This window comes from Thunnus thynnus, chromosome 16 (genome assembly GCF_963924715.1).
Source record: "Thunnus thynnus chromosome 16, fThuThy2.1, whole genome shotgun sequence".
NCBI classification, from domain to species: domain Eukaryota; kingdom Metazoa; phylum Chordata; class Actinopteri; order Scombriformes; family Scombridae; genus Thunnus; species Thunnus thynnus.
In genome coordinates, this window is record NC_089532.1 from 7,610,254 (window position 1) to 7,636,210 (window position 25,957).

The window sequence follows — 25,957 nt, forward strand, 5'->3', positions numbered from 1 at the left end:
TCACCACTGAGGCCCTCAGCTTCTCTGGCAGAGGGTCCTGTACTTCTGAAAGAGGGTCCTCTGGGTTCTTGTCTTTCAAATTGGGTAAAAGCTTAGTCTGTATCAGCGAGCTGTAAAGCAACAAGCAAAAAATATTAGCTGGTTCAAATAACATGAATCTCCTAGGAGTGTTTTATCTCAGAGGGAACGTATAATCACCCAGCGTTAACACTACAACCATTGTGTGAAGCAGTGTCAAGCTATCTGAACTAGGCATTTTTGAAAAGCTTAGAAAATCCCTGTCTGAGATAATCCACAGCATATGTATGAGAAAAGTCACAGATTATTCTTTATTATGGCTTTCTCTCTCACAAGCATGGGTCAAGCAGTAATGGAAAATACTTTTGATGGCCTGTTTTTGCCTATTTAAATGCCAGATGGGTGAGTTCACCACATGTGACTTGGTGGCAAGTATTTGAAGCTCACTTTAATATCTATTTCTATGTGGGTCACTAAAACTCAGACATTACAAAGACTTTCTGACTGAGGTCTATCGTGCGTGACCGGTGACTTACATGAGGACAGAGGGGTCGCCGCTTTGCCTGCTCAGGTGGTAAGACACTGCCACCAAGAGGCCGCAGAAAACAGAGAATAACACAGGGATGTGGTGAGGCTCCCAGGTCTCCTGAGAATGAGAAGATTTTAACATATTTAATATTTTTCCTCCATAAATTCAGAAGGTTATTTTTCTGATGGTTAAGATATATTAATAGTTTACAGAGCATCACTGTACAAGACCTGACGAGACTTAACAGTTTCCTGCTTTGGGAAACAGTGGTAACTAAACATGAATCTATAAAAGTTTGGACAGCTGAGGTTTTGTTTACATTATTAAAGGAATCTTAAATTAAAGCAGATATGATTGATTAACAGATGCAGCCAGGATTTGAAGGTAAGGAGCTATAGAATATGTTTTGTAATGAACTGTTGGCAACACTCAAAAGAACAGCAAAGAAAAAAACAACTGTTATTCTCTGCCAAGAATATTTTTTGGCAACACATCATTAAAACAACAATACTGAGGCTTTTTTCGCTGCGTGTCATTGTCTTCAAACATCTTAATATCTAATGTTTCTATATTGATGAGGTCTTATAATCTGCAACTGAGGTGACGGTTAAAATACTTGCTGTAGAGGACAGCCGTATAGTTCATTTCCACTGTATTTCTGTCATCACGTTACTTTTCGGTTACAGTTATTTTGCATCTAGATTAGATTTAGAAAGCTAGAAAGGGTTTGCTCTCACCTTCAGAGCTCCGTAGCAGAAGCCATAAAGCAGAGCGACGGTGACGATGCTGCGCAGGACGCTGTACAGCGCTGACAGAAGGCTTGTGGAGGCTGCACAGAGCACAGAGAGGATGTCAGCAATGAGACCACTCAACTCGACAGGCGCTAGGCCAGGCAGAATGCAAATCAGCACTTTGTCCTCTTTATGAAGCCTGTCGTATCATAATATATATAAAAGCAAGTGTGCGTGAGCCGCTATTGCCTCGTTCAGTAGAGGTCACCCCTGCGGAGATGCTGCTGTGCATCTACAAGTCACTCACCGTTGCCCCCGAACACATGGATGTCCAGCTGCTCAAAGAGATACATGACGAATGTGTTGACTTGTGGCAGCAGCCCCACGAAGAAGATGATGGGAAAACACAGGGTGAAGACTGCAGGGAGGCAAACACACAAGAGGTGACAGTATTGTCAGTGTGACAAAATAAATCATAGACTTTTAGAGATACATTTTTCATGTTATAATTCCATATTTTTCCTGGACATCGGGCTTCAGATCATGCAGATGACAATAATTTAGTGTTTATGCATCTTTGACAGGGAGCGACGCGTATTATCGGTTCATATTAGTGCACGCTGGCACGTCTCCAGGGCAACTGCAGCAATTACTGTTGATTGCTGTTTGGTGAGAGGCAGTTTTAATATTCTCTAAGCAAATAAGCATCGCTTTTAGTAGAGAGATTGTGGCTCTTGTACATATTGCACTTTGTGACCCACGCAACCGGAGCTCAATTTGTCTCATGTGTTGCAAGTCTCAGGGCAAACAATCTAAAGTGTAGGGATGGATTATCTCATGTATCTTTTGTGTGTTTTTTTTAATGATTATTAAAGTAATTTCCTATCTAAAAAACGTGGTACAACAAATCTCCAGCTAAATTACTGTTTAAACTATGATACATTTGATAACCTTGCATCCTCAAATAGTTATCTTTGATCCTAATCTTACTTTTCATTGTCATGTTAATAAAGTGGTGCAGTCCTGTTTTTATCAACTTCATATTTTTCTTTTAGCATTCTGTGACTTTCTGCCTGAATTTGTCATTTGCAGAACTGATTATTGTAACAATAATCAAACTAACCCACTCACATCTCCCACTTCTACAGAATGATGCAGCCAGACTCTTAACTAGAACAAGTAAGAGAGATCACCCACATTAGAACTTCTTTTTTTAGAACTGATTTTAAAGTTTTCCTCGTTACATTTACAGCATGTCAAAGTCTGGCTCCGGCATGAATTTGTGAGCTTCTGTGCCCATAAATTTCTACCTGCACTCAACCTCAGATCCTGCACCAAAACTCTGCAAGCAATCCCCCGACCTAGAATTAAAACTTAAAGGAGAGGCTCCCAAACTTTGGAACAACTTTCCTGTTGAATTTCTTCTTGCTACTTCACTGACACATAAAGTTGCATGAAGATGTCTGCATGAAGTGGTCTTTCTGTGTCCTGTCACTTTAGTATTCTTCTTTGTACTGTCCCAATCAATGAAAAGCACCACACAAATATAGATTGTCATTATTATTACTGTGCATAAATGATATCTGCTTTCTTTGGCCTTACCTATGACAAGGTCCCTGGCAGAGGCGAGTACCAGGGAGCTGGTGAGTGCGACTCCGTACAGGGTTATGCGAGATGAAGTGATCCTCAGACTGCCGTAGTGGAGCAGCCAAATGAGGCCACAGCACAGGCAGAAGTAGACAGGCCGGCTGTATGCTATGATACGATTATGGCCCTGAAGGGACAAAGGTAGGATGTTATAATGGTTCATTAAAGAAGCTGGATTTTCTTATTGTGGTCCAGTACGACTCAATGTTCAGAGCATGCAACTATGTGCATTTAAATAACGAAAAAGTTCCCAAGATGCAAAACATCAAACTGCAATTAACATTTCTTCAAATATATTTTAGTCCATTCCCTTTAAGCCTTTAAAATGTGTGCCCTCTTGTTACACTGTAGATTAAAGCATACAACAAATTACATTAATTGCACAATTCAATAAAACCATCATTCTAATGAGGCATTATTGCTAAATAAAGGATTAATTCATTAGTATAAGTGTCATACGAGCCCAGGGGGACAGTGACACAGGTATAAACAGAAATAGCATCGAGAGTAAGGTTTCACAGGAGAGAGAGAGAGAGAGAATGCATGTCTGCAGCGTGCAGGTTTCAACCCAAGAGGCTACGTGCTGCCCTGCTTTTTCACCGGAGGGAAAACTGACAGTTTACGCACCAACAATCAGATTAAATAAACCAGGTTTTCTCAAAATGTGTCAACAATATCATGAAAAGGGAAGGGAAGGAATCTTTGAGGTTAGACGAGGTGAAGGAGATGGAAAAGACAAGGGGGGTGAGGAGGAAACAGAGAGAGAGAAAGGGAGATACAGACAAATAGCAAGAGAGCGAGCTGTGGTCTAAACTCTGGCCAGCTATTTAAAGCTTGTGCCTGCAGCTGAGTAGGAGCTGCATTAATAAAAGACACCGTTTCAGAGCAGGCTACTGACGCAAGGGAGGGAGGAACACAGAGACTCGCGGGGGAAAAGAAACATCATTTTCAAGAACCACAACACAAAAAGAAAAATACTGAAGAAAAACTATTGGTCATATCATAGATTAAAGGAAATTGGTTCTTTATTTCTCTACCCTCACTGTGGTTTAAAGGGTTTTTCTGGTTTCTGTTAGTGTTTTTTTCTAACATTCTGTACTCCTTACTATTGTTTGTTTACTCTGTAGGTTAACCAGGCATTTAATAATCATCACTCAAGATATGAGCATCTTCTCACTAAAAACTCTCAAATTGTGGATACTTTACAGTTATAATCCTATAAACCTTTTTTTTCAGCAATAGCAATTCAAAACATTACATTCATGTAATCCATTGTTACTTTTTTCAAATTTTATGTCATTGATATCAGCCTTCTAACACTGTATCAGAGCTGTGTGAAGCTACTGCTGATGCAAACCCCAAATTTCAGACTGCTGCAGCATCAAAGAGTTCAGTTGGTAAAACACAAGGTGTTTCTTATCATGAAGCAGTCACAGAAAAAACAACGCATTTGTCACAGCGGTTAGCACTGACAGCAATCGTTCATCAAAAATGTCTCTGCAAAACAACACATTTCAGCATTGTTGACAGCTCCATCGGTTTTAAATATTCTGTTAGATTAACTTCTCAGTGAAGTAACCAACTCCTTTAACTGTGTCCTGCTGTTGTGTGGAAAACTTGCGCCATTTGTAGCATGAAATCAGACTGTGGTTGCTCATGGCATGATAGAAAAAGACCAGTTACCGACTGACTTTGTTTCTGTCAACAGATACAACAGTTGCTTTTCTGTTGTAATTCTAACAAAGCAGTTGCTCAAGAAGTGTTTGGTGTATTATTAAAAAGCACTCGCTGTTGAGACTTAAGGTTTTCAGGACTGAAAACTTCAGGATTAAATGGCCCCAAAAGTGTCAAAGAGATAAAGGTGATTTATAAGTTTTAATTACTTACATGTCGAGGGGAAGAGGAGTCTGGTTGAACACTCTGCCAATAAAAAAGACACAGGTGAATTCATTATTAATGTTGATGCCTTGGAATACCTCTAACAAAGCCACTGTACTATTTCTTTACTGGCAGTTCAGAAGAAATGAAGTGCAAAATAATGTTTGAGTCATTAGCATTGCGAATTCCCTTTAAGGCATACCAAACTTTGAAAAACTGCTATCATGTGTCTAGTAAAAAAATTAAACTGCTTCTTTGCAACAGTGGTTCTCTGTTTCACTTTTAAGGTCAGGTCTGACCATGTTGTGGTCTTAACTCAAGTGCTCACCTTTAGTAAGGAATACTGGCAACTTGCAATGACGAGGCAGAACTGAAAGACCCAGATGTCAGTGAAAAAGCCGTTGACCAGCAGCACTGAACCCAGGAAGGCCACCAGGACAGCCAGCACTACCGCCAGCACATTCTCTAAAACCTCACGGTTCCTGTAACACAATGGAGAAAAGTCAGCCCAAGAGTACATACAAAAGTTCTTGAACATAAGATTAAATTTCCTTCATGTTTAATATCTCAATCAGATTCAGAAAACATCAGCCAATGACAAGAGAAGTAAAACAGAGGAGAAAAAAAAGTGTATTGAACAGAAACATCTTCAATAATATAGAGAGCATATAAGCAATCATGTGGTCGTAATAGTGAGACTCAAAAGTACTTCTAAAAATGGGTGTTAAGACTGCATTTACAAAGGGGATGATCTAATAGAGAAGGGAAAACTGTGTCAGAGTCTGGAGAACTGGCATCAATCCACGCAGTGCTTTAAACTTAAGAAGTTTAAAATCCATTTATGGTAGATATGGTCTTTCCTCTTGGTGCCAGTGAGGAGCCTTGCGGCTGCATTTTGGATGAGCTGCAGGCCTGATAAGGCTGACTGGCTATGGGGCTCCCACATAAAGAGAATTACAGTAATCAAGACAAGAAGAAATAAAAGAAAAAAACACTGAACAGCAGGGTTGACTTGCTTATCAAATTTAAAGCCAGAATGAAAACTGACAACCACATTCCTCCCATTAGTATTTACTATTTACATCTGAGAACAGCCACAGGTCCACAGATGTTGGTTAGACTGCTGCAGATATCCACTAAACAAATTCAATTATATTATTGCATGTCACATGTAGCTGCATGTAGCATAACATTGAGAAGATGAGAAGTTATATTATATACAGTTTGACTGGTACTGTATTATGTACTGGTATGTATTATGAGTAAAATGGCAGCAGATATAGAAAAAAAAAGATTTTAATAGGGCCTAGGATGGAACCTTGTAGTACTCCACAGTGGATCGGTAAAAGGCTAATCCCTACATACATGGCCCTGGATGCCATAAACATGCCTGAGATACAGCAGAAAACACACTGAGAAGTTTGGTAAAATCTCTGCATTTTTTTCTGTTGAATCTCCCATTTGTGTTTTTTAAACTCAGAGCTGAATACTAATGTTTAGTTAATGAGTTTCATCTTGTCATTTCCATCAGGTATAATTACAAGAGTAGAAAACTTGCTGATCATGGCCAAAGGAAAATGAAATGTAGTGTTGAAGTCTGGAAACTTGAAAATTACAAGTAGGGTGCATGGATGTTGTTTTTGTTGGCTATAATATCTCCCACTTGGAGCCACAAATTGCAGTATCTGTCAACACAAGTATCAAACAAGGCGGTAAATGATGCCTTCCTTGCCGTACCTGTCAAACAGTGCCAGCAGGGTGAGCCGGTCAAAGTGCAGTCCGACCCACAGGTAGGGCAGAAGCCACAAGCGATAGTACTGCCTGGCTTTGCCAGCAGCAGTGGTGGCTGCAGAGTCCTCTTGGCCCGGCGGTGCATCCTGAAGCTCTGGACTCAGATCTCCATCCTGCTGCTCCAGCAGCTCTGGGTCCATCGTCAGCAGACGGTTCAGACGGATCTGAGGGAGGGAGAACTGTCTCACAGTCAGAGCTAGGTAGAGTCAAGTCAAAGGTATTCATGCTGCATTTTGTACAATGATACAGTTCAAACTACTTTACAAACCTGATTTTTAAAAAGAACAGTAAAAAGAGATAGAAACAGATAAACACAGAAAAACGACTGCACCACTGCCACCCCACCCACTCCTAGCCATCTGGATTCTCATTGCAGAACTGGTTAATAAGCCAGCACCAGATGATTAAAGACATCATTCTTGCTCATGTAGAACAAGCATATCAGTCTGTAGGTGCCAGGCTGCAAAGGGCTTTGAAATCCAATAAACGTTCAAATATGGTTATGGGGCAAACTGGTAGCCAGTGTAGTGATTTTAAAATTAGTATAATATGATTTGTTTTTGATGTATGGGCAAGAAGAGGGAGAGGAGAACAGCCAACACAAGAAAAAAACTATTAAAAAACACAGTCATGAACATGAATGCATAGTGCAGAGTACCAAAAATAATATGCAAACAGATTGAGTCAGGAGATGAAGAAAAACATTTTCTGCATGTGAATGCATGCTTCTGTCACAGTCTGTCAGTCTTCAGTCTCTCTGCAAGTCTAGCTCACTCTGTCTCTCACACACTTTACACACAACAGCAGCAGCTCACTGGTTGGATACTCACCAGGTCATGAGGGTAGAAGCGAACTGAGGTAGAACTGGAGAGGTGGGAGTCGGTGTCCCTGCAGGGGCATCATCAGACAAAATGAGAACACTGATGAGGGAAAAGCATCTGATGCACTTACTGTATTAAATCATGCTTAATTTCCTGATGACCTAAAACTAAACAACCAATCGGCTATTTGCTTTGCTTTTGTATGGTACGGTTTTACAATTATGTTTTCTTTAAAGCCACAGTTCTGTAAAAAGGGGACACTATCGCAACAAAAAATGACACGCATCAGTGATGAAATAATCTGTTCCCAGTTGAGAACAACATAAAATTTAAATATCTTTTTTTTTTTTTTTAAAATTCTGCAGACATAGCTACTGTAAGTGATTAGAAACACAACAAGCTCCTAACGGCAGCCAGATGGTGTATTTTATTATATGAAAACAAATGAGATTAATTCTCAGTTTGACACTAACCATACGTTATTGGAGGCTCGTCTGGTTGCAGGTTCAAAATTGACCAAGGACATGTCACACCCGCCAGCCTCATACAAGGAGGGAGTGAGTTTTCCTGAAAAACACACAAAAGAGAGAAAGAAGCACAGTGAGTCCTCAGAAATCATTAGCAAAGCCTGACTTTGTCCGTGGGAATAATTTAATTGAACTAGATGTTTACATGAAGGGAATTAGATGGCTTCGGTAATATTACTGTGTTCATCTGAGATAATGAGATTACTGAGTGAATGTGCGTCCTCCCAAAGAGGCTATAAGCAAGTCAGTCATTTCCTGCTTGTCCTGAAAAGCAGTCAGGTTGTTTCCATTGTGCTTCTGTTGCTTCAGTGGAGCATTACTGCAAACTATTCCTGAGATGAGATATGAAACCTGAGTATAAATGTAGTAGCCATGAAGCTCATAAACCATCTGATAAAAAGGCTTATTTTAAGTATGTCCACACATCTTACAAACACTACATCACAGATTATGAGAATAACTTAAGTGACGTATAGTTTCTCTTACAGTGTTAGTTTTTCCTTTTTCAAAATACTGTACTTATGAGTGCTGCAACAGTAAGTATTGCCCAAACTTAAGCAACAAATATAGCAACAAAAACAGATCGAGTATCCCTAGGGTTGTCCTCTGTCTCAAAACTTTTATGGTACATTTTCCTCCAGTTTGTCAGTTAGAAAAATAGAAATTCCATGTTTTTTTTTTCCAGGGAGGCTTGTGCAAGAGAAAATTTCAGGAATTCCTTTGAGCCTTGAAATGCACCTCGAGATAAAATGCTATTTATTTAAGGATATTTGATAAGGATATGACCTTAGTTAAATTTGCGCAATACCTTTCTCTGAAGAAATCTTCAGACAACTACAAAGGAAAATATTTTCTTGAGATGCTTCATGCAACTGCGCACAGATGCTTAGGAAACCCACATCTCTAGTGTAGAGTTCTCACAATCACACTGACATCAGGGGAGCAAGTAAACGCAAGAAACTGTCCAAGTAGTGAAATCATATGTGGATAAAAACAAGAATTATTAATGCTCTGAAATTACAAACACAGAAACACACACTCAGGCCACCAGCTTTCTTCTAATAGCAATCTGCTCTGAGTCACATAAAGAGAGTAGTAATCCATTTACCACTAGTTCAGAGGACGGGCAAAAACAACTTGTACAAAAATCTCTATTTTTTTTCAACCATCATTATGTTCATTGATGTCCTAAAGATCAGTGAACATTTGTATTTATGTGTAGGCGTAAACAGAAATCAGTAGTAACACTCTGTTCAGCGCAGGGTGTGGGAAGGCTATGACCAAAGGGTAACATGCACATCCAAGTGAGGTCAACTATTGGCTACAGATACAATATCACAGACAGAGATAAATGGAGCATAGATAATTGAGCTTGGCTTTGACTGATTGCAACAGTCCACCGGCCGTGGATAATAGAGCTCTGCTATGACTGACTGCAGCAGTCATATCTGACTGGCTCTGTTCAAGCAATTCCAAACCATCAAATCCACTGTAGCAACTTTCTTACCGAAGCATATGAAACCAAAACAATAAACCAAAAGACAATGAAAAATTCCAATGTGTCACACAGATCCACTTCCCCACAAACTACCAATCCAGCACTGTTTCCTGGGAAATTCCAATTTTCTTAACATGTCAGCTCTCTTCATGCGCTCCCTACCGAAGTCATCCTGCAAGCTGGTAGTGCCAACCGTTGAGGCCTTGTCCTGAGAACCCTCCAGGTGTGTGCTTCCATTCCTGGCCAGCAGGGAGGCGCTTGCGCTCAGCACGGTCACCTGGGACGGGGTTCTAGACGGCTGACTTTTCACCTGGGAAGTAGAAGGCTGGGAGGCCTGGCTGAGAGCCTCCTGAAGACTGTTGGAGGAGAAGGGAGAAGGGGAGGAAATGAGAAGTGGTGGAGACCGGGGAGGGAGGGAGGTACTGTTGATATATAACATCAGCACAGGGGAAGGGGAGATGAGACAGGTAATTTCACAATAGTGGGATTTCAGGTGATGTGATGCATATTCTGGTTGCCATAGTGGAGGTCCCCTACTGCAGAGCAAAAATGGCTGAACAGGTGTTGACTGACTGAAAATTAGATATTATTGTGAATTTCTGTGTAATTTCTGTCAACAAATATATAATCTAGTCACTATTTCATCCGATTTGTATCATGTCATTAGTATCCAATCATCACCATGTTGCTTTAGACATTTTGTGATCTGGAACAGAGGCAAGGGGCTACAGACATATTATCTAAACACATCTCAACAATCTTTATAGCTTTCTTTTCTTTTTCATGTTCCACATTTAAAATTATTTGCACAGTTCAGGTAGACCTCCATGATAGCACCAGAAATGGATAAGATATGTGGCATTAAGTGAAAAGCCTTTACTGGAAAGTCTTTCCTGAGACTTCTAAAATCTATAAAGCAAAGTCATTGTGACTTAGCTCTCCATCCTTTTGACTAAAACCTGCTCATAGGAAAATCTACCTGGGGTTTATGTACCCTCAGGATACAGCATGCTGGATCATTGTCAGTGAGGCAATAAAACCACACTTGTTGATGACTGAATTAAGAAAACTACAGCCCTCCTCCTCTATCTTAATATTAATCACCATATTTTCATATTTTCAGTAATCATACAGTAAATTATCTTGCCTTTGACGTAGCTTAAGATGTCTGATGCAGCACTGAGAAAGTCAAAAAACTATTTGGAGTGAAGGGACATGAGAGGGTGGAGGGATCGGTGGAAGAGGGAACGATTTTGTATTTTGCAAGTTTATTGACCCCTGGCAGGCTGCTCACTTGTTTTCCTTGCTTAACATTTTTCAAGGCTCAGCATTTGGAAATGTGACCTTGCAAGATGGATGCAGGAAGACGTAGAGCCTTGGCTAGAGGTGAAAAACTGTTGGCATTTGTACAACTAAACTGGGGGAGTTATACTGTTCAGACGTCACAGGAGCATGATGTCCATCCACAGCATAAGGCCAGTGGAACAAAAACATTCAGCCTTACACATTTTTTTGTAGTGTTAACGGTACTTAAATTGCAACATTACACGCTGTAATACAGTCGCTTTTTGAGATATACCTCTGAGGGATTTTATGCTTTGCTAAATTAACAGAAGGAACATACAAGCTGTTGCGATGAGAGAACCTGTGACCTTCCAGTTACGGCACGGTCTCTCTAATAAACCTACAATCTCAGGAGTGACAGTTCATTTGTATTCTGCAGGGCAGTAGTCAATCATGCCGGGTCACTGTCATCTTGGACAGTAGGGATTAAAATACAACTCTGCCAAACATGGACTTTAGTTTTCAAGGTTAGATCCCACATAAAAGGTTAGAAACACGCACAATTTGACACAACTCTAAAACAGTGCGGTGAGACGTGATGCGCCCATTAAAACAAATCAGAACGTTGTATATATATAGCACCGGTCCAAAGTTTGACACTGTGGGAAAGTTGGGACACTGTGGGAAAGTTTAAGACTTTTCCATTCACTTGAATGACAAAGTGTGTCCAAACTTTTGACTGGTGCTGTATGTGAAAATTTATGTTAAAAAGAAAAAAACGAAAGAGTGCAAATTTAAAAATATCCTCCTGCTGTGAATTACTGACACACGGTTTAAAATGGAAAAAGCCGGGATCTTCAAATCTATTAATAAAAACACAGTATATTAGTATATAGTTCAGTATAAATTCCTGACGGCAGCCAACTTAAACCTTTGATTTTTACAATTACCAATATCATCTTTATTTCTCTTTAAAAAAGAGCAAAGCAGAGTGATACAGCAGGATGTCTGTATTATTGAAATCATGCACAGTTCTGAGAGGAGACGGTATGTCAGCCAAGTAGATTAGTCAGACCTTGTGGCTTTGTGCCTTTAAGTTTGTAAGGACTCCATTCTTTGATCCGTAAACAAAATGGGGAATTTAAAAGATTAGATGGCATGATAACAGCATGAAAAAGTGAAGTCTTGAGAAAAGGAGGACGAAAGACATCACATGCAGAGTAGAGACACCCATCCAGTGATACGTGCTGTCTTGCACTGTCCCAGCATGCACAGCAGAAGACGCAAATTGGTGTTGATGTGGGGCAGGAAGAGGGCGCCACCTGGTAACATGCTCACACCAGGCAACAAAACGACAAAAAACGATTCCCTGCTCCATGCACGGCGTACCTGAGAGGAGATCCAATGAGAGAGGTGGGAGGTGTGGGGTTACTCCCTGCGTTGTGCCGCCGCCGCACCGCCTGCCGACGAAACGTGCTACGTTCACGCCGAAATATGACCGTCTCCTCGCTCCCTGGGGCTGTCGTGGTGAAAAACATGGTTGGCCAGTCAGCGTGGATGTGTTTCCTTTGTTTGAGAGCTTGATGTGGACACATGTAGGAGGTGATAGTTCCATATATTATCCTAGGTCTCAGCTACATTTTGAAAACAAAGCACACTCACTAACAAAACCAAATCTGCTGCTTCAACTTCCTACTGAAGAGGTTCTCTCCAAAATGAGAGCAACCAATGAAAACACAACAGGCGCTACAACATGACTGACAGACCAACACTGAAGTGGGGCGTACTGATGGCCTGGTGGTTGAGATGTTTGACATAACATCCTCAATTCCACTCCAGCTGCTTTATTGCATATCACGCCCCTCCCTCTCCCCCCTCACTTCCTGTCAGTATCTCTCCTGCTACTATCAAATAAAAGGCAAAATCCCCCAAGATAATATTTTTCCCACAATGGGTGACAGTATGTAGCATGTCAAGAATCTAACATGTCATAAACTTCTTCATGTCTGGAATGACGTGGCGCAATAGACCATCATGAGTGGGTTAAGTGGACTGCATGTTGGTATTTTTCCGACATTAGACACACTCAACGGACACTTAAGTGCTCAAGACTGCAAGTGTGAGTATTGGGATGGACCTCTAGACTGTGTCCAAAATCACTCCCTCGCTAACTCATTCACTGCTATAATAGAAACTCTCTGTATTTAATAGATATTTAATAGTTTACTCTACACAGTGAGCAATAAATTTGAGATACTTATGGATCATCATTATTTTTGCATCATCATTCACAGCTGTAGTGTGGCATGACTGCAATTTGCAAATCCATAAAATGTGCACTAGTAGAACAAGACCATAAACAGGGGACAAAGTTCAGTTATGGTGAGATATGGTTTGCTTACTTTTTATTCTACTCTTGTGATAAAACCCACTGGCATGTTTATCTCTGGCATGCTAAAAATGTAGCATGACAGTAGCACAAATAGAGGAGACTATTAAAAGGCAGCAAAATGACTCAGCAAACTCTAGCTAAAGTTGGCTAGGTATAGTTAAATTTAGCTAGTGTTAGCCACTGCACGTACTTCAACAAGTGGTGGTAAAACACTTGAGTGTGTTAAATTTAGCACAAGTGAAACAGCATACAAATGTATGAGAAAGACTGTGCTACTTCTTTACTGAAGAGACACATAGATGTGCTGCAATAAATTGGTGTCTTCAAGTGGTCTGAAGAATCCAACAAATTCCCAATAATCACCACTGACAACTTGAAGTCCAGTCAAGGAAAATGTTTAACCAACTGCTCACTCAATGTTATTGCGAATGAATTCACCCAGGTGAAACTGACCTAGCAGGTTAATAAAAATCAAGACAGCAGGGATCAAATGATAATTAACCACTAATTATGAAAGGTTTCCTGCCAACAGTTGACATGTCCAAGCATATCCTGGTTCTGATACTGTATATCCCAGGAGGTGTACACTGTAGAGACAATCAACACAATGACAACATGTCCACAACACACAGAAGTCAAAGGAACAAGAACCCAGACAGTCAGGAACCCAGTGAAAATACAAGATATTATCCTGCAAGTTTGAAGAATGTGGGGGAGGGAATGTCTATTAGACTCAGTGTGTATGACACTAATAAGAGAGCTGCTGTTTGTCTAACCTCAGCACAAAGCACACACTGTGCCATCATGCTAATGGTGATATACACAAGGAACATTATGCTTGGGTCAGGATTGTCACTCCATGGAAACTCACCATGGTTACACTGAATGAGCAAGACAGACAACATCTCTTATGCAGCCACACACACACACACACACACACACACACACACACACACACACACACACACACACACACACACACACAAAAGCAATAATAAAGCAAGAATTTTGTCTGGCTACACCCAACACAGTCTCGATGTTGTCAATCCTACCACTATGCCCCTGCTAATAGGCCAGAAAACAGCTATCCAGTAAAGTGAGCATGATATATGGCTTCCAATACACAAACAAAGCATCATTCACTTTTACTTAACTAAACCTTATCAGCAAAGCAAGCAAAAAATAACAAAACTAGACTAATAATGCTGCCTATATTCTGTCTGGGATCATATTAGTATGATACAGTTCACGTGATAACTGACAACCGGAGTAATCAGCAGCTTTACATCTGGATTACAACAGGGTTAAACTAACATAAAAAAATCTTGTGATGTATTGTAAAGTCACTACACTGACAACATAAAATGTGAACTATTAATCAAACACCAGCAGTACGCCAGACAGAATGCCATGTGTTCAATATGTTAGGGCGCTGTGTGTGGTACATACCCCGCAGGGAAGCAGCGGTGGCATCCTGAGGCTCAGTGAAGGCTGCCTGGTTGGGCAGACTGTTTCTGGAGCGGGTCACTGACTCCAGCTGGGAGGCCCGACCCAGCAGGGATGCCGCATCCAGGACTTCCCCTTCTTTGGCTTCCAGGTCCGATTTGGAGGTGGTAAGGGGTCGAGGCCCAGCTGGAGCTCCCAGGCGGCTGGGGTCATTAAGGCAGGCGGCCGTGCCACTGTCCAAACTCAACACTCTGGCATGCGTTTTGGCACTGCCTGTGCTGGGGGTACGGCGAGAGGTGCGCCGCTTCCCTCCAGTTCGCACTACTGCCTCAGATCCTGCTGCAGTTTTTACTGTGGAGGAGGAGGCTGCATTGGCTGCAGTGTGCTTGGCTTTCAGGGCCCTGTAGCGGCCCTCTGGTGAGTGGCAGGAGCGGGAGGTGGTGCTAGAGGAGCTGTCTGTGCTTAGGTGGTGGGTGGAGTGGAGACTGGAGGCGCAGCTGAGTTCACTCTGATCGCTGGAGTCCTCCTCTCCACCCCCAGTAAACACAGCACTACAAGGCTTGGCCATACCACGCAATGACACGTAGTCCCGGTGACGGCTGGCATCAAAGCTACTTGCCCTTTTCTTGCCAGTCCGTCGACGTCCACTGCGTCCTGTCGACAGGGAAGAAGTCCTCTGAACAAGGTTGGCTGACTTTGGTTGGTCGTCTTTTACCTGCTCCTGCTCGATGGCCACTCCACAAGTAGAGCCATCAGCACTGGTCCTGATGCCAGGCTCTTCCTGGCACCTGCTAGATTCTACAAGCTCTTGGGCTGCTGAGGACGGAGTGTCAGCAGGTTGTTTAGCAGTCAGTTCATTGGCATGAGGGTTTTTATTGGCCTCCCTAGAAGGTAGGTTGCTGAGGCCTCGAGAGCTAATACTGCCAAGGCTAGAAGTCCTGCCGTCTACAGAAGCAGACGCAGTATCTCCTCTGTCTCGTACACGCTCATCCCCTGAAAGTGAGAGCAGGCTCTCCACATGTGTAGAGCTGGTCTGTTCACTGTGGAAGCTGCTGACAGTGCTGTTGGTATCCCTGTCTGTGCCGCTGCAGTAGCTCTCAGTTGAGCCACTACTACGAGTACTCAGGCTCCGTAGGCTGTCAGCACTGCGCTCCCCTCCGTGGGACTTTCCTCCTCTACCAGAGCCTTTCCCACTACCACCAACCTCCACCTGGTACAGACCTGAGCTACCTTCCCCAGCCTCCCTGGAGGCTGAGCGGGCTACTCTGCGTGGTTCTTTGTGTCTATAGCACTCTATTCCCGATGTCGAGGCCACAGCTTGGTCCTGCTGGTAAAGGCGCTCGGTCCCCTCTCTGTCAGACAGCCCTGGCCTGTGTGGCCTGGCAGTTTCCAGCTCACACACAGGATCAAGGCCACCTCTCCTTGGTGGAGGGTATAGAGCAAAGTCTGGTAGACACGGGTCAGGGAAAGCAGAACCCGCCGAGCTGGAAGTCCGAGGTAGGCCCCGAGAACGGAGCTCCTTTCTAAAGGTCTGAGATTGCATGGATGCATGAGTGGTCACCTCGGTGTCACAGGAAGAGTGTGACAGGCTGAAGTGATAAGCAGCAGAGTTACAGAGATCAGCAGGCTCTCTGGACAGTTCTGAAGGACACAAGGAGGTTGAGGGCTGCAAGGAGGCGAAGGAGTCATTGGGAACAAGGCAGTACATCTTTGCGTCTGATAGCAGATCTAAATGGATACAAATATAAATATTAAGGAGAGCATTGAAATGTCACAGCCAGTAACATAAGCAGGGTTTTTGTTTATATGTGAGTGCCATGCTTGCTTGTACCATGATCATGACTGCAGCTCTCAACAAGAGTCAAACTGATGTCATCTGAAGTCTTTCCCACATCTCCTGCAAAGATAGGAAGAACGCAATTAAGAGATGACAGGCTTAATCAATTATTAATACTTTCACAACCAGTATCTCTAGGCACCCACACTACAGACGATTAAGTAATAGAAATTCCTGTCTTCTTCTCAGAAACACTACTTCTAAGAAGCAAGCTAAGCCCAGAAAAGATTTCTCGAATGTCCCAATGGCTGTTTAAGATAACATTTGAATAAAGATGTAACAGTTCAGAATGGTGTTCTTTACAATTAGTGTGTCTCAACACTCTATTTTAGAGTGACCGTGATTTCCTGGGAATTTGTGAAGGACAGTCTGAGTGGATGGAACGCTTAAAGAGAAGATTAAAAAGCTAAACCCCAGCAGAGCCTTTGTTCAACTTCAGACCATTTCCTGTCATCACAAACCACCAGCTAATTAGAACGGCATCGAACACACTCACTGAATTATTCAGACAACACAGCTGCCTCAGTACAACAGACCCAGTTTGCTTCTTGTCTTCTTCTCAGTATTTCAATAAAGTCCTGGAGAATGACTCTCATGCATACGGCATATTGCATTTCTGTTTTTCAAACTCAGCAGTGCCTGTCTAAAGCTGCTTCATCTTAGCGTGACTGTTGAGGTCACGGTAGTGCTGAGTCAGACCTCATCTCCTGCGTAGCCGGGGTGATCATGGTCAGGGATGTGGTGATCCCGCAAAAGGAAAATGCATCACACAGGGTCACAAGACTATTGTAAAACATTAACTGAATTGTAATGTGCTTGTAACAAGTAATATTATTTCACTTTGAAAATCAGTGGAGTCACACAGGTGGGGAGAACAAGGATTTGGCAAATGATTTAAGTATACATGACAAGGCAGTAGGTAGTCAGAGTTACCTTTGGTTCCTGTTGCTCTTCCATGGCTGGACGCAATCTGAAAATTTGAATGAAAAGATAAGTTAAGCCATTTATCTTTTGAAAAACATCAGGTTATCAAAAGGTAATTTCTGAAGTAAAATCATTCATGAAGGCAAACTGACAAGGCGTGTGATCACTATGGAATACAACTTCCAAAGAAGACACGATTTGTGTCTTGCAAACAGCCGGCGCCTCTTCACTGTCATCAGAGAGAAAAGTTTTGGCTTCTCTTCCTACTTGGTACACAGCAGCTGAGCATGTTCTGGCTGATTAGAGACTCAAGGACACAGTACAAAGACACAGAACACGGCACCCATGGGGATTCAGAGGTTAAATATATCTCACAGAATAAAACAACTAAATATCTTTGAATATTAAAGAGGAGATATCTGCTGACAGCAAGCTATGTGAGCACCATGCCTAATTAAAACACACACACACACACACCTCTTTGCTCTAACCAAGCCATAATAAAAAAGATAATTTTCAACTTGAACTCTTACTCCTTAGGTTTGTCTTAGCTGTATGTGTGCACACTGGACTGGTAAGGATAGTACACTAAAATGGGAAAAGGACTAAAAGCTGTCAGGGCTCAGGACCTGATGCTTGTTTGTGGAAAGATGCAGTTAATTGATCATTTATCACTTGTAACACAAGTAGTGATACAGAACAATGCTCTAAATAAACAGGTGGATACAAAAATTGGTTGTAGCCACCAGAAACATTAAGGTGTTGGACTGGTGTGATATATAGTGTGTCAAAGGACAGTTAGACTGTGTAGCTTCAACCAGCAGATTCTTTACATCTTTTTCTGGATAAATGACCCATTTTTATCGATTTTTCAATTGGTGACAATTGGTGGTACATGTTTTGGGGCATTTTATTCCATTTTCTATTATAGCAACAGCAGAGAGATGGGGAATGATATTGGGGCAACAAAGGCCGGCCACTGGAATCGATCAACGGATGTTGTGGCCATGTGGCATGTGGCATCTGTCTTGTACTAATCATGTACTAATCAATCAATTGTTTCAGCATAATACAGTAGTAAACAGGGAGTTATTTCAGACATGTCATAGAACCTCATTTTAGTGCAGACAAGATGTACTGTTTATTGTGACCGTAAACATTACTTTGACAGTAAACAGTGTTGGCTCAGTAATAAAATCATGTTCTTTTTCCTGGAAATTACATCTGAAAAAAAATGGTGTTGTCTTACATTTGAGGACAAACCATAAATGTAGGGTTGGATACTGTTTATATTTGAACCGCTACCAGTACCCAACGGTACCATTTTTCGGTATTTTACTCTCTCTGTAATAACAAAAATGTAATTTCAATTGTAAAAAATAAGTCCAAACTTCTCAATTTCAACATCGTTGTTTATTTATAACGTTTTGTTGTAACACACCACACAACATAAAACCCCTCCCTACCTCCCTCTCCCCTCCCAAACCCGTCCCTACAACCTCCAGCTTGTCACAGTCACCAGGACACAGCGTGTCGTGTGTGTCTCGGAGGAGGCACATGTGATATCCTTGCCAAGATCTAGGGGTCGTAGCATCGAGGTTAGTTACTAGCAGGGTTGGGAAAAAGGGGAAAAAATGGGGGAAAACACACTTGTGACCATTTTCAGCTCGTCATTGTCCCGACTGTGTTGGACGTGAACAAGCTGTAGGTTCAGGGCGGGGGTGACGTAGTCTCGCTCTCTCTCTTCCTCTCTAATGTACTCTATCTCACCCAGATGTACACTTGCAACAAGTGGTAAACTAGGAGAGATTTTTTGAAAGGCTCATAATGAATCTTATCAATATTTATTTGAATTCACAACACAACCCGCTCTCAAGGTAGTGAAATTTGGCACCGATTGAGCTAACGTGAATAGATGCTTGTTACCCAGCCCTACAGAAATGTAATTTGGCATTCAACACACACTATTTTTGTATCTCTGTATCTGTCCCTGTCTGTCTTTTTCTCTGCCTCTTCATATTTGTGTAGAATAGAGCAAATGATGGTCGGTTAATACGGTATACTAATAGATTGGTTAATGCTGATTTTACCTGAGATGGTACATGGGATTATACCAGTGGGCTGTACTGTTTTTCCATGTTTGCTGTATTTGGTTTTAAGTGAGTCAAATCAAAATTAGATTACTTTTATTATATTTATGCATTTGCCTACTAAAAAGTAGGGGTGGGGGTTTTATAATCAGAGTCATCTTATACTCGTGTCACTATGGTATGCAGTATGCAGTACACCAGTGTTCTTCTGCTTACCTGCTGGTTAGACTCCATCCCAATATAGGAGTTTCTGGAACTGCAGTCGACTGGCGGAGTCTCTTGCCTGATAAAGTCTGCCATCTCAATACCCCCTCCAGGGTCCCTGTACAGACAGACAAAGACACACACACACACACACTTGTATTACCAGCACATGAACAGCACAATTCCTCCCCTTAAATCTGGATGGATGGCGCAGAGTGAAATGTGACATCCATTCTGTTCAGCTTGTTTGTCTGTCGGCCCTTTAACATCTCATTTACCTCCTTCCTTTCGCTCAGCCAACCTGACTCATTCTAGGGGAAAAACACATCACGTAACTTTATTAAGCAGGCCTGTATTTTACATCCTTTTTAAAACTCAACGGAAAGAGCAAAAACAGATGAAAGCCTCCATGTAAATTTTCTCTCTGCCTATATTTAGCCCGGACGTGCTTGTTTAACCAGTTGGTATGTCGAAACAAACAACTTGCAGGGGATTGTCTATAAATCATTTCCATATGCCAAAAATGTTTCAGAACGGGTCAAACCACAAATCAAACACTCCAAGTTATACTACAACACAAAGCGCGAAGGGAAAGGAGACTGGAAAAAAGTACCGGTGAAAGGAAAATGAGTGGGAGTTGGTGCAAAAACACCTTAATCAACATCAGCTCGGCTTGTCTGCTCTACTGTAAACTCAAACAACCTGGAATGTAACTCCAGATGTGCGGGCAAAGCTGTGACTGCAACTGCCCCTGTGGTCAAGAGCTCTCATTCTTCTTGCTGCCTTTCCTCTCTCTCAGCGTCCTGCTAAGCACTCTCTCTGGAATGTGAATATGAGTCACTTCTTCAAGTCATGGGCAGGAAAATGCTGCAACCTCACTGGCTTTGTTCCTTCTGAATGAGAGCTGAACCTCTATATTAAAAAAGAGACAGAGGACTGGCATTCAGAGGCAGAGTTTAACACATTATTTTGTACTTTGTAAGATGCTACAACACGCGTTATTTCTTGGTAACGGATGACATAAAGCTTTTTCAATTTGCGTAATCCTTTAATATTGTTTCATTTTTTTTGTTAAATGAAACAGGAGGCGCCGCAGTCGAACATTATACTAAAAATAACCCACATGCTAATGAGGTCATTAATTACCCTAAATAAAGCATTAATTAGCGCATATTTCACTGTCAACACACCTGTCTTTAATAATAGGTTACATATTGAACTGTATGTGCATTAAGAAAGTCTCCAAAGTCTGAAGGAATCTGTGGTATTAGAGGTATAACAGCTTCTACTGTGTTATTTTTATAAGTGAATATTAACGTGTCTATGCACAAACAAGGTATAAAAGGCGGGCACGGAAAGAACTAGTTCCCACGAGAGAAGGACAATGTGTTTACAGCTGTTCCAAATGGACCACACTTGAAGGCAGGAGTGAAAAGCCTGCCAACATAGAGAGGGGCGAGACGCAAAACAATCTTTCCTGAAGTCATTCACAGAGTTGCGCTCATTTTGAAGACTCGAAAAGTGCCAGGAGTTGTGAGAGAGGGGCGAGAGGGAGAAGGTCAAACAATGCCTTCTTTCTCACCTCCACACACCTGTCTCATCGCCGTGTGAATTGGGCGTGATGATGGATTGTCAGTTTTTGGGGAAATTACAAATGCTTGGACTTCTGACAGTGGAGAGTTGTGTTAAGGAGAGGGTTTCAGAAACTGTTTTGGCCGTTTTTCTAGCACTTCGGCTGGAGCATACTGATGCCTTAAACACCACTCTAACGATGTAAAGCTCTGCGTAGCATGTACCAAGAGCTGCAGTGCATAATAAGTGACAAATAAATGTCAATAGTCTTATAATGCATTTAAAAATAATGCTTCACAACACACTTCTCAGCACAAACCATACTGACAACAAATGACAAATAATGTAATTACTGTAGAAGTAATTTTCCTGGGGTGTCCTGGTGGTTCGTATTGCTCGGCTTGTATCATATCATCATTTGAACCCAGCCTACAAACCTCTGTCTCTATCAGTTGTACGTCTACCAAATAAAAGGTCAAATGAGGTAAAAATAAAAATCTGCTGCTGTTACAGCTGGACATGACTTAAACTGTCTGGAAGTCTTTGAGGCAATTTATTGATTCTCCTTGTAGCAGCCTGCGTCTCGTCTACACATCACCGCTGGAGGACTAGACCTTTGACCTCAGAGCTAATAGACAACTCCAGATTACATCACTTCTAAAAGTCTTGACTCACTCCACAATCACACACCATGTGACACGTCATGATGAGAAAGCATCTTCTACCTCACACACAATACTCCTACAGAGCCTTTGCAGAGTACTTTATCTGCTTCATCATCTGAGCGGTTTAGTTGTTCACACTCATGGAGTGTCTTTGTCTTTTATCTCCAGATATCCTCCATCGGGTGGTGGAGGACGTGAACTTACCCCGGGCCGTTGCTGTCCTCCCGACGGGTGACACCGCCGTCATTAGCCCCCTCGGTGCCGCTTCTGCTGCCCTGTGTCTCCTTGGCTTGCTCCACCACCTCCCCCTCATCCAGGGCATGGTGGAGGCGGTAATTCACCGTCTTCAGCAGCAGAAACATGGCAGCAATCACACCACAGTAGATTCCCACAATCACCATGGTTGGCGGCAATGCCTGGGATTAGAGAAGGAAGTAGAAATTAACTGTGAGACCACTACTGCTAGTGATACTTCAATTATACTTATTAGGGAACTGAATGTACTTTTGATTGCACGCTTAATTTACTGTATGTGACTCTGCATCCCTTTTTTTCTTCCTGTAGTGTCTTGTGTTTATTCGTTTTCCTTTATTCATCTCAAGGGTCAAGATTTGATTAAATTTCCGTTATGTAATTTCATATCATCATTATAGTCTGAGTTTGTTTTTGTTCTTCTTGAAAAGGACAATAAAGAAAAGGAGCAGAAATGCATTTTTAAAAAAGCCCACTCTAGATTTTAGCTTTCATGTTTATCCAAAGAGGCGATGAGACAGCAGGTAGGCCGTTCGATGTCTTGCTGAGGGACATAATGAGCGACAGCTGACACATCACGTGCTGACAGGAATTGAACTGATCAACAGTAACCAACTATTGTATCCAAGTTCTTGTGTATCCCCTTAACACAGCTGAAAGAAAAAATCGAATGCATTATTATTTATGACACATACGGGCATTACTGCATTCAATTATCATTTTAATGTCTCTATTAATTGCCTTCAGAGAGCCGAGCACCTGTGTGTTTACCACAAGGTGTCTGAGCTCCAGCTTCCGTGTCTCTGTTGTCCTTGAGATATCCTGCTGCATCTGTTTGCAGTTATTACCAACACCAGCACCACTCAAACCTGTGGTGCAATATAAACCACAGAGCTGACCAATGTATTTCCACTCCAGGAATAGAACGGAAACCACAGACCAATTCGAAACATCGGCTTCTTGATATAGAAGTTAGTATGCTTAGCAAACAGCCATTTCCTGATACGAGTTTGTTTATAGCGATGCATGTGTGAAAAAGAGAATCATTCGGTGACATCTGAACCTGTCCTGTACTCCAGCTGTTCTGTTTAGGGCAGTTAAAGTGTTATTATTTGACAAACAACCCATAAATAACAGGCACAAGCAAACTATACCCGGCACTGCTGATGGGTCAAGTCCTTCTGGGACAGTTAAGAGGGCATTGTCCAAAAGTAAACACATAATACATAGTGCTTTTAGGAAACAAAAGGGACAACAAAGACCTTATGTGACAAATGAAATAAGCACATAAAAGTCAGTCATTTGAGCCTCTACAATTGCCAGATTACTGTTACATCCTTGTCAGCTGTGCTCTTACAGTCACAGCTGGTAGCTTCTGAAAACTGGTGATATCACAAATCACTACAGACAGGAGGAAAGCAACTAGATAAGAGGAGGGGGAAGGGAAATTAAATTCCCTGATTACAGCCTAGCACAGTGTAATCGACTGATTATCCTTAACAACGGATCATAACTGCATCATTCACAGTGATAAATAAACAGAATTTAAACAAAAGAGCTTTCTGGTCCCATCTAGTTGGTGGATGCTACACTTTAAAGGGGAGGCATTTACGGATTATTTCGTTAATTTTGCCCTCTAAACCATGTTTAACCGCCTATAAATCCGACAACCGTATGGTTTTGTAGATTATTTTAAATATAGTTACAGTATTCCGTCAGGTTTTGCTAGTTTAACGACACGTTACATTGTCTGCGCTCCAGATAATAGACAGAGACCGACCGTTACTATCCTGTGGCAGCTAACCTAACGGACACTTGGTAACTTACGTTGTCAACAGTCATGACAAAAAAAAATACACAAATAAAGGGATTAAAAGGGAGGTTTGGAAAAGCAACAGCACTCACCATGTATAGTGTGAAGGGGAAACATAGCAAAAACAGCCAGATATAGAGATGTAAAGCGTTGACGAATGTATTTTGATCGGGGTCGTAGTACCACCCGCCTGTGATTGAAGCCCAGACCCCCTGCCTCAGGATCTGTAGTGTCTGCGACCCCATGTTGTTGTATCCCCTCCGAATCCGACCAACCTGGGGGTGACACGCTGGCTAGTCGTCGCTGAACATGACAAACGGTGCTCTGTTTTCAGACATTGGCCTGAAAATCCCCTCTGCAGCCATCTTCTCTGCTACTGCTGCTGCCGCTGCTAGCCAGCCAGCTGGGGCACTGTTTCCAGTCCTCCCACCCGAGGAGACTACTATCCCACCACGCCCTGCGAGAAGCTTCTTCTTCGTGGTATCAATATAGAGTAGTAGCCATGGAAGCGGTCTATGCCAAAATATCTTCAAACGTGCATCATTGCTATGTGATGATTTCGTGCTTTTAGCTCCCTCTCCTGGGTGTAAATGCATAAGTGGCGAGTGACAATGCATGTTAGACTTCAGCATGACAGTCACAACACAAATGCATAAACTAAAATGTATTATTCGGAATGAGGGTCAGAAACATATATGACCAACTGGCGACACCTGCTGATTTTACTCTCCCATTGCTTACAGAGAAGATCAAACGTGAACTATGCGTTTTATCCTCAATCCCAGTGGTGAAAGAAGTATTCAGATCATTTACTGACGTGAAGTACCAATACAGCAATGTGAAAATACTCCATTACAAGTTAAAGTCCTGCATGAGAAACCTTACCCAAGTAAAAGTACGTAATGTAGTTATAGTATTGCAGTAAAAGTAGTGGTTTGGTCCCTCTGATTGATATATTATTATATATGACATCATTAGACTATTAATACTTAAGCATCAGTGTGTAAGCAGCATGTTACTGTTGTAGCTGCTGGAAATGGAGCTAGTATCAACTACTTTATATACAGTTAGTTAGTTTAGTCCAGTGGTTCCCAAACTAGGGGTCAGGCCCCTCCAAAGGGTCACCAGATAAATCTGAGGGGTTGTGAGATGATTAATGGGAGAGAAAAGAAGAAAAAAGTTCTGATACACTAATCTGTTTTCAGTTTTTGGACTTTTTCTCTAATCTTTGATTTTTGGTGAAATATTGGATCATTTGAACATTTATTGAAATGAAACCATGTGAGAAGTTTAGAGGGGAAAATCACTATTTGGTGGAGCTGTTAACAAGTCATAGACATCTGAAATGTGACCCCGACTACACACTGCTTTTTGTGAGATGTCAAAAGTCAAAAAGGTTGGAAACCACTGGTTTCATCTTTAACAATGTGTTGTATTTTAAAAGCTTGTTATATTATCCATTGTGTCAAATCTCCATCTGAAAAGTAACTAAAGCTGTCAGATAAATGTAGTGGAGTATAGAGTACAATTTTTCCCTCTGAAATGTAGTGGAGTGGAAGTATAAAGTAGTGTAAAATGGAAATACTCAAGTAATGTACAAGTACCTCAATTTTTTACTTAAGTACAGTACTTAAGTAAATGTACATGGTTACTTCCCACCACTGCTCTGTTCATACCCTTTTGTAAATTTAAAAAAGAAGCCAAGACCACCATTGGTGGAAGAAGTATTCAGATCCTTTACCTAAGTAAAAGTATCAATATGACGATGTAAAAATACCCCAGGTAAAATTACATAAGTAAAAGCACAAAAGCACTGGCAGCAAATGTACTTTAAAGTATCAAAAGTACTCATTCTGAAAGAAAATAGTCCCTGTGACTGGTCTATTATTATATATTACATCATTACATTGTTAATATTGATGCACCAGTGTGTAAGTCAGAGATAATTTTAACTGTTTTATTTTCAGATCGGTAGTGTAGTCCGGTGGTTCCCAGCATAGAAGTAAGGCACCCGTCAGTGGGTCACCAGATAAATGTG

At 41.7% G+C, this 25,957-nt stretch overlaps 1 protein-coding gene across 6 annotated transcripts in view; it reads right to left on the reverse strand.

Moving 5' to 3' along the window:
- The window catches only part of pcnx1 (pecanex 1), a 35,568-nt gene extending 11,192 nt beyond the window's left edge, over window positions 1-24,376 (reverse strand). Inside the window, exons 1-18 of one of the 6 annotated variants that reach the window (XR_010931900.1) lie at window positions 24,012-24,376; window positions 22,059-22,270; window positions 19,630-19,735; window positions 17,333-17,369; window positions 16,394-16,459; window positions 14,566-16,290; window positions 12,114-12,303; window positions 9,603-9,796; window positions 7,889-7,982; window positions 7,425-7,482; window positions 6,541-6,773; window positions 5,132-5,285; window positions 4,813-4,845; window positions 2,881-3,052; window positions 1,586-1,696; window positions 1,285-1,376; window positions 555-664; window positions 5-110 (exon numbers count right to left, since the gene is read on the reverse strand). Coding sequence is in view for 5 of the 6 variants with exons in the window: in XM_067614677.1 (XP_067470778.1) it covers window positions 5-110; window positions 555-664; window positions 1,285-1,376; window positions 1,586-1,696; window positions 2,881-3,052; window positions 4,813-4,845; window positions 5,132-5,285; window positions 6,541-6,773; window positions 7,425-7,482; window positions 7,889-7,982; window positions 9,603-9,796; window positions 12,114-12,303; window positions 14,566-16,290; window positions 16,394-16,459; window positions 17,333-17,369; window positions 19,630-19,735; window positions 22,059-22,270; window positions 24,012-24,164 (3,846 nt within the window). In the remaining variant the exon portion in view is untranslated. The remainder of the gene's footprint in view (window positions 1-4; window positions 111-554; window positions 665-1,284; window positions 1,377-1,585; window positions 1,697-2,880; window positions 3,053-4,812; window positions 4,846-5,131; window positions 5,286-6,540; window positions 6,774-7,424; window positions 7,483-7,888; window positions 7,983-9,602; window positions 9,797-12,113; window positions 12,304-14,565; window positions 16,291-16,393; window positions 16,460-17,332; window positions 17,370-19,629; window positions 19,736-22,058; window positions 22,271-24,011) is intronic. The other 5 variants (XM_067614678.1, XM_067614677.1, XM_067614680.1 and 2 more) reach the window with 5 other exon arrangements.
- Window positions 24,377-25,957: the final 1,581 nt, after the last annotated feature.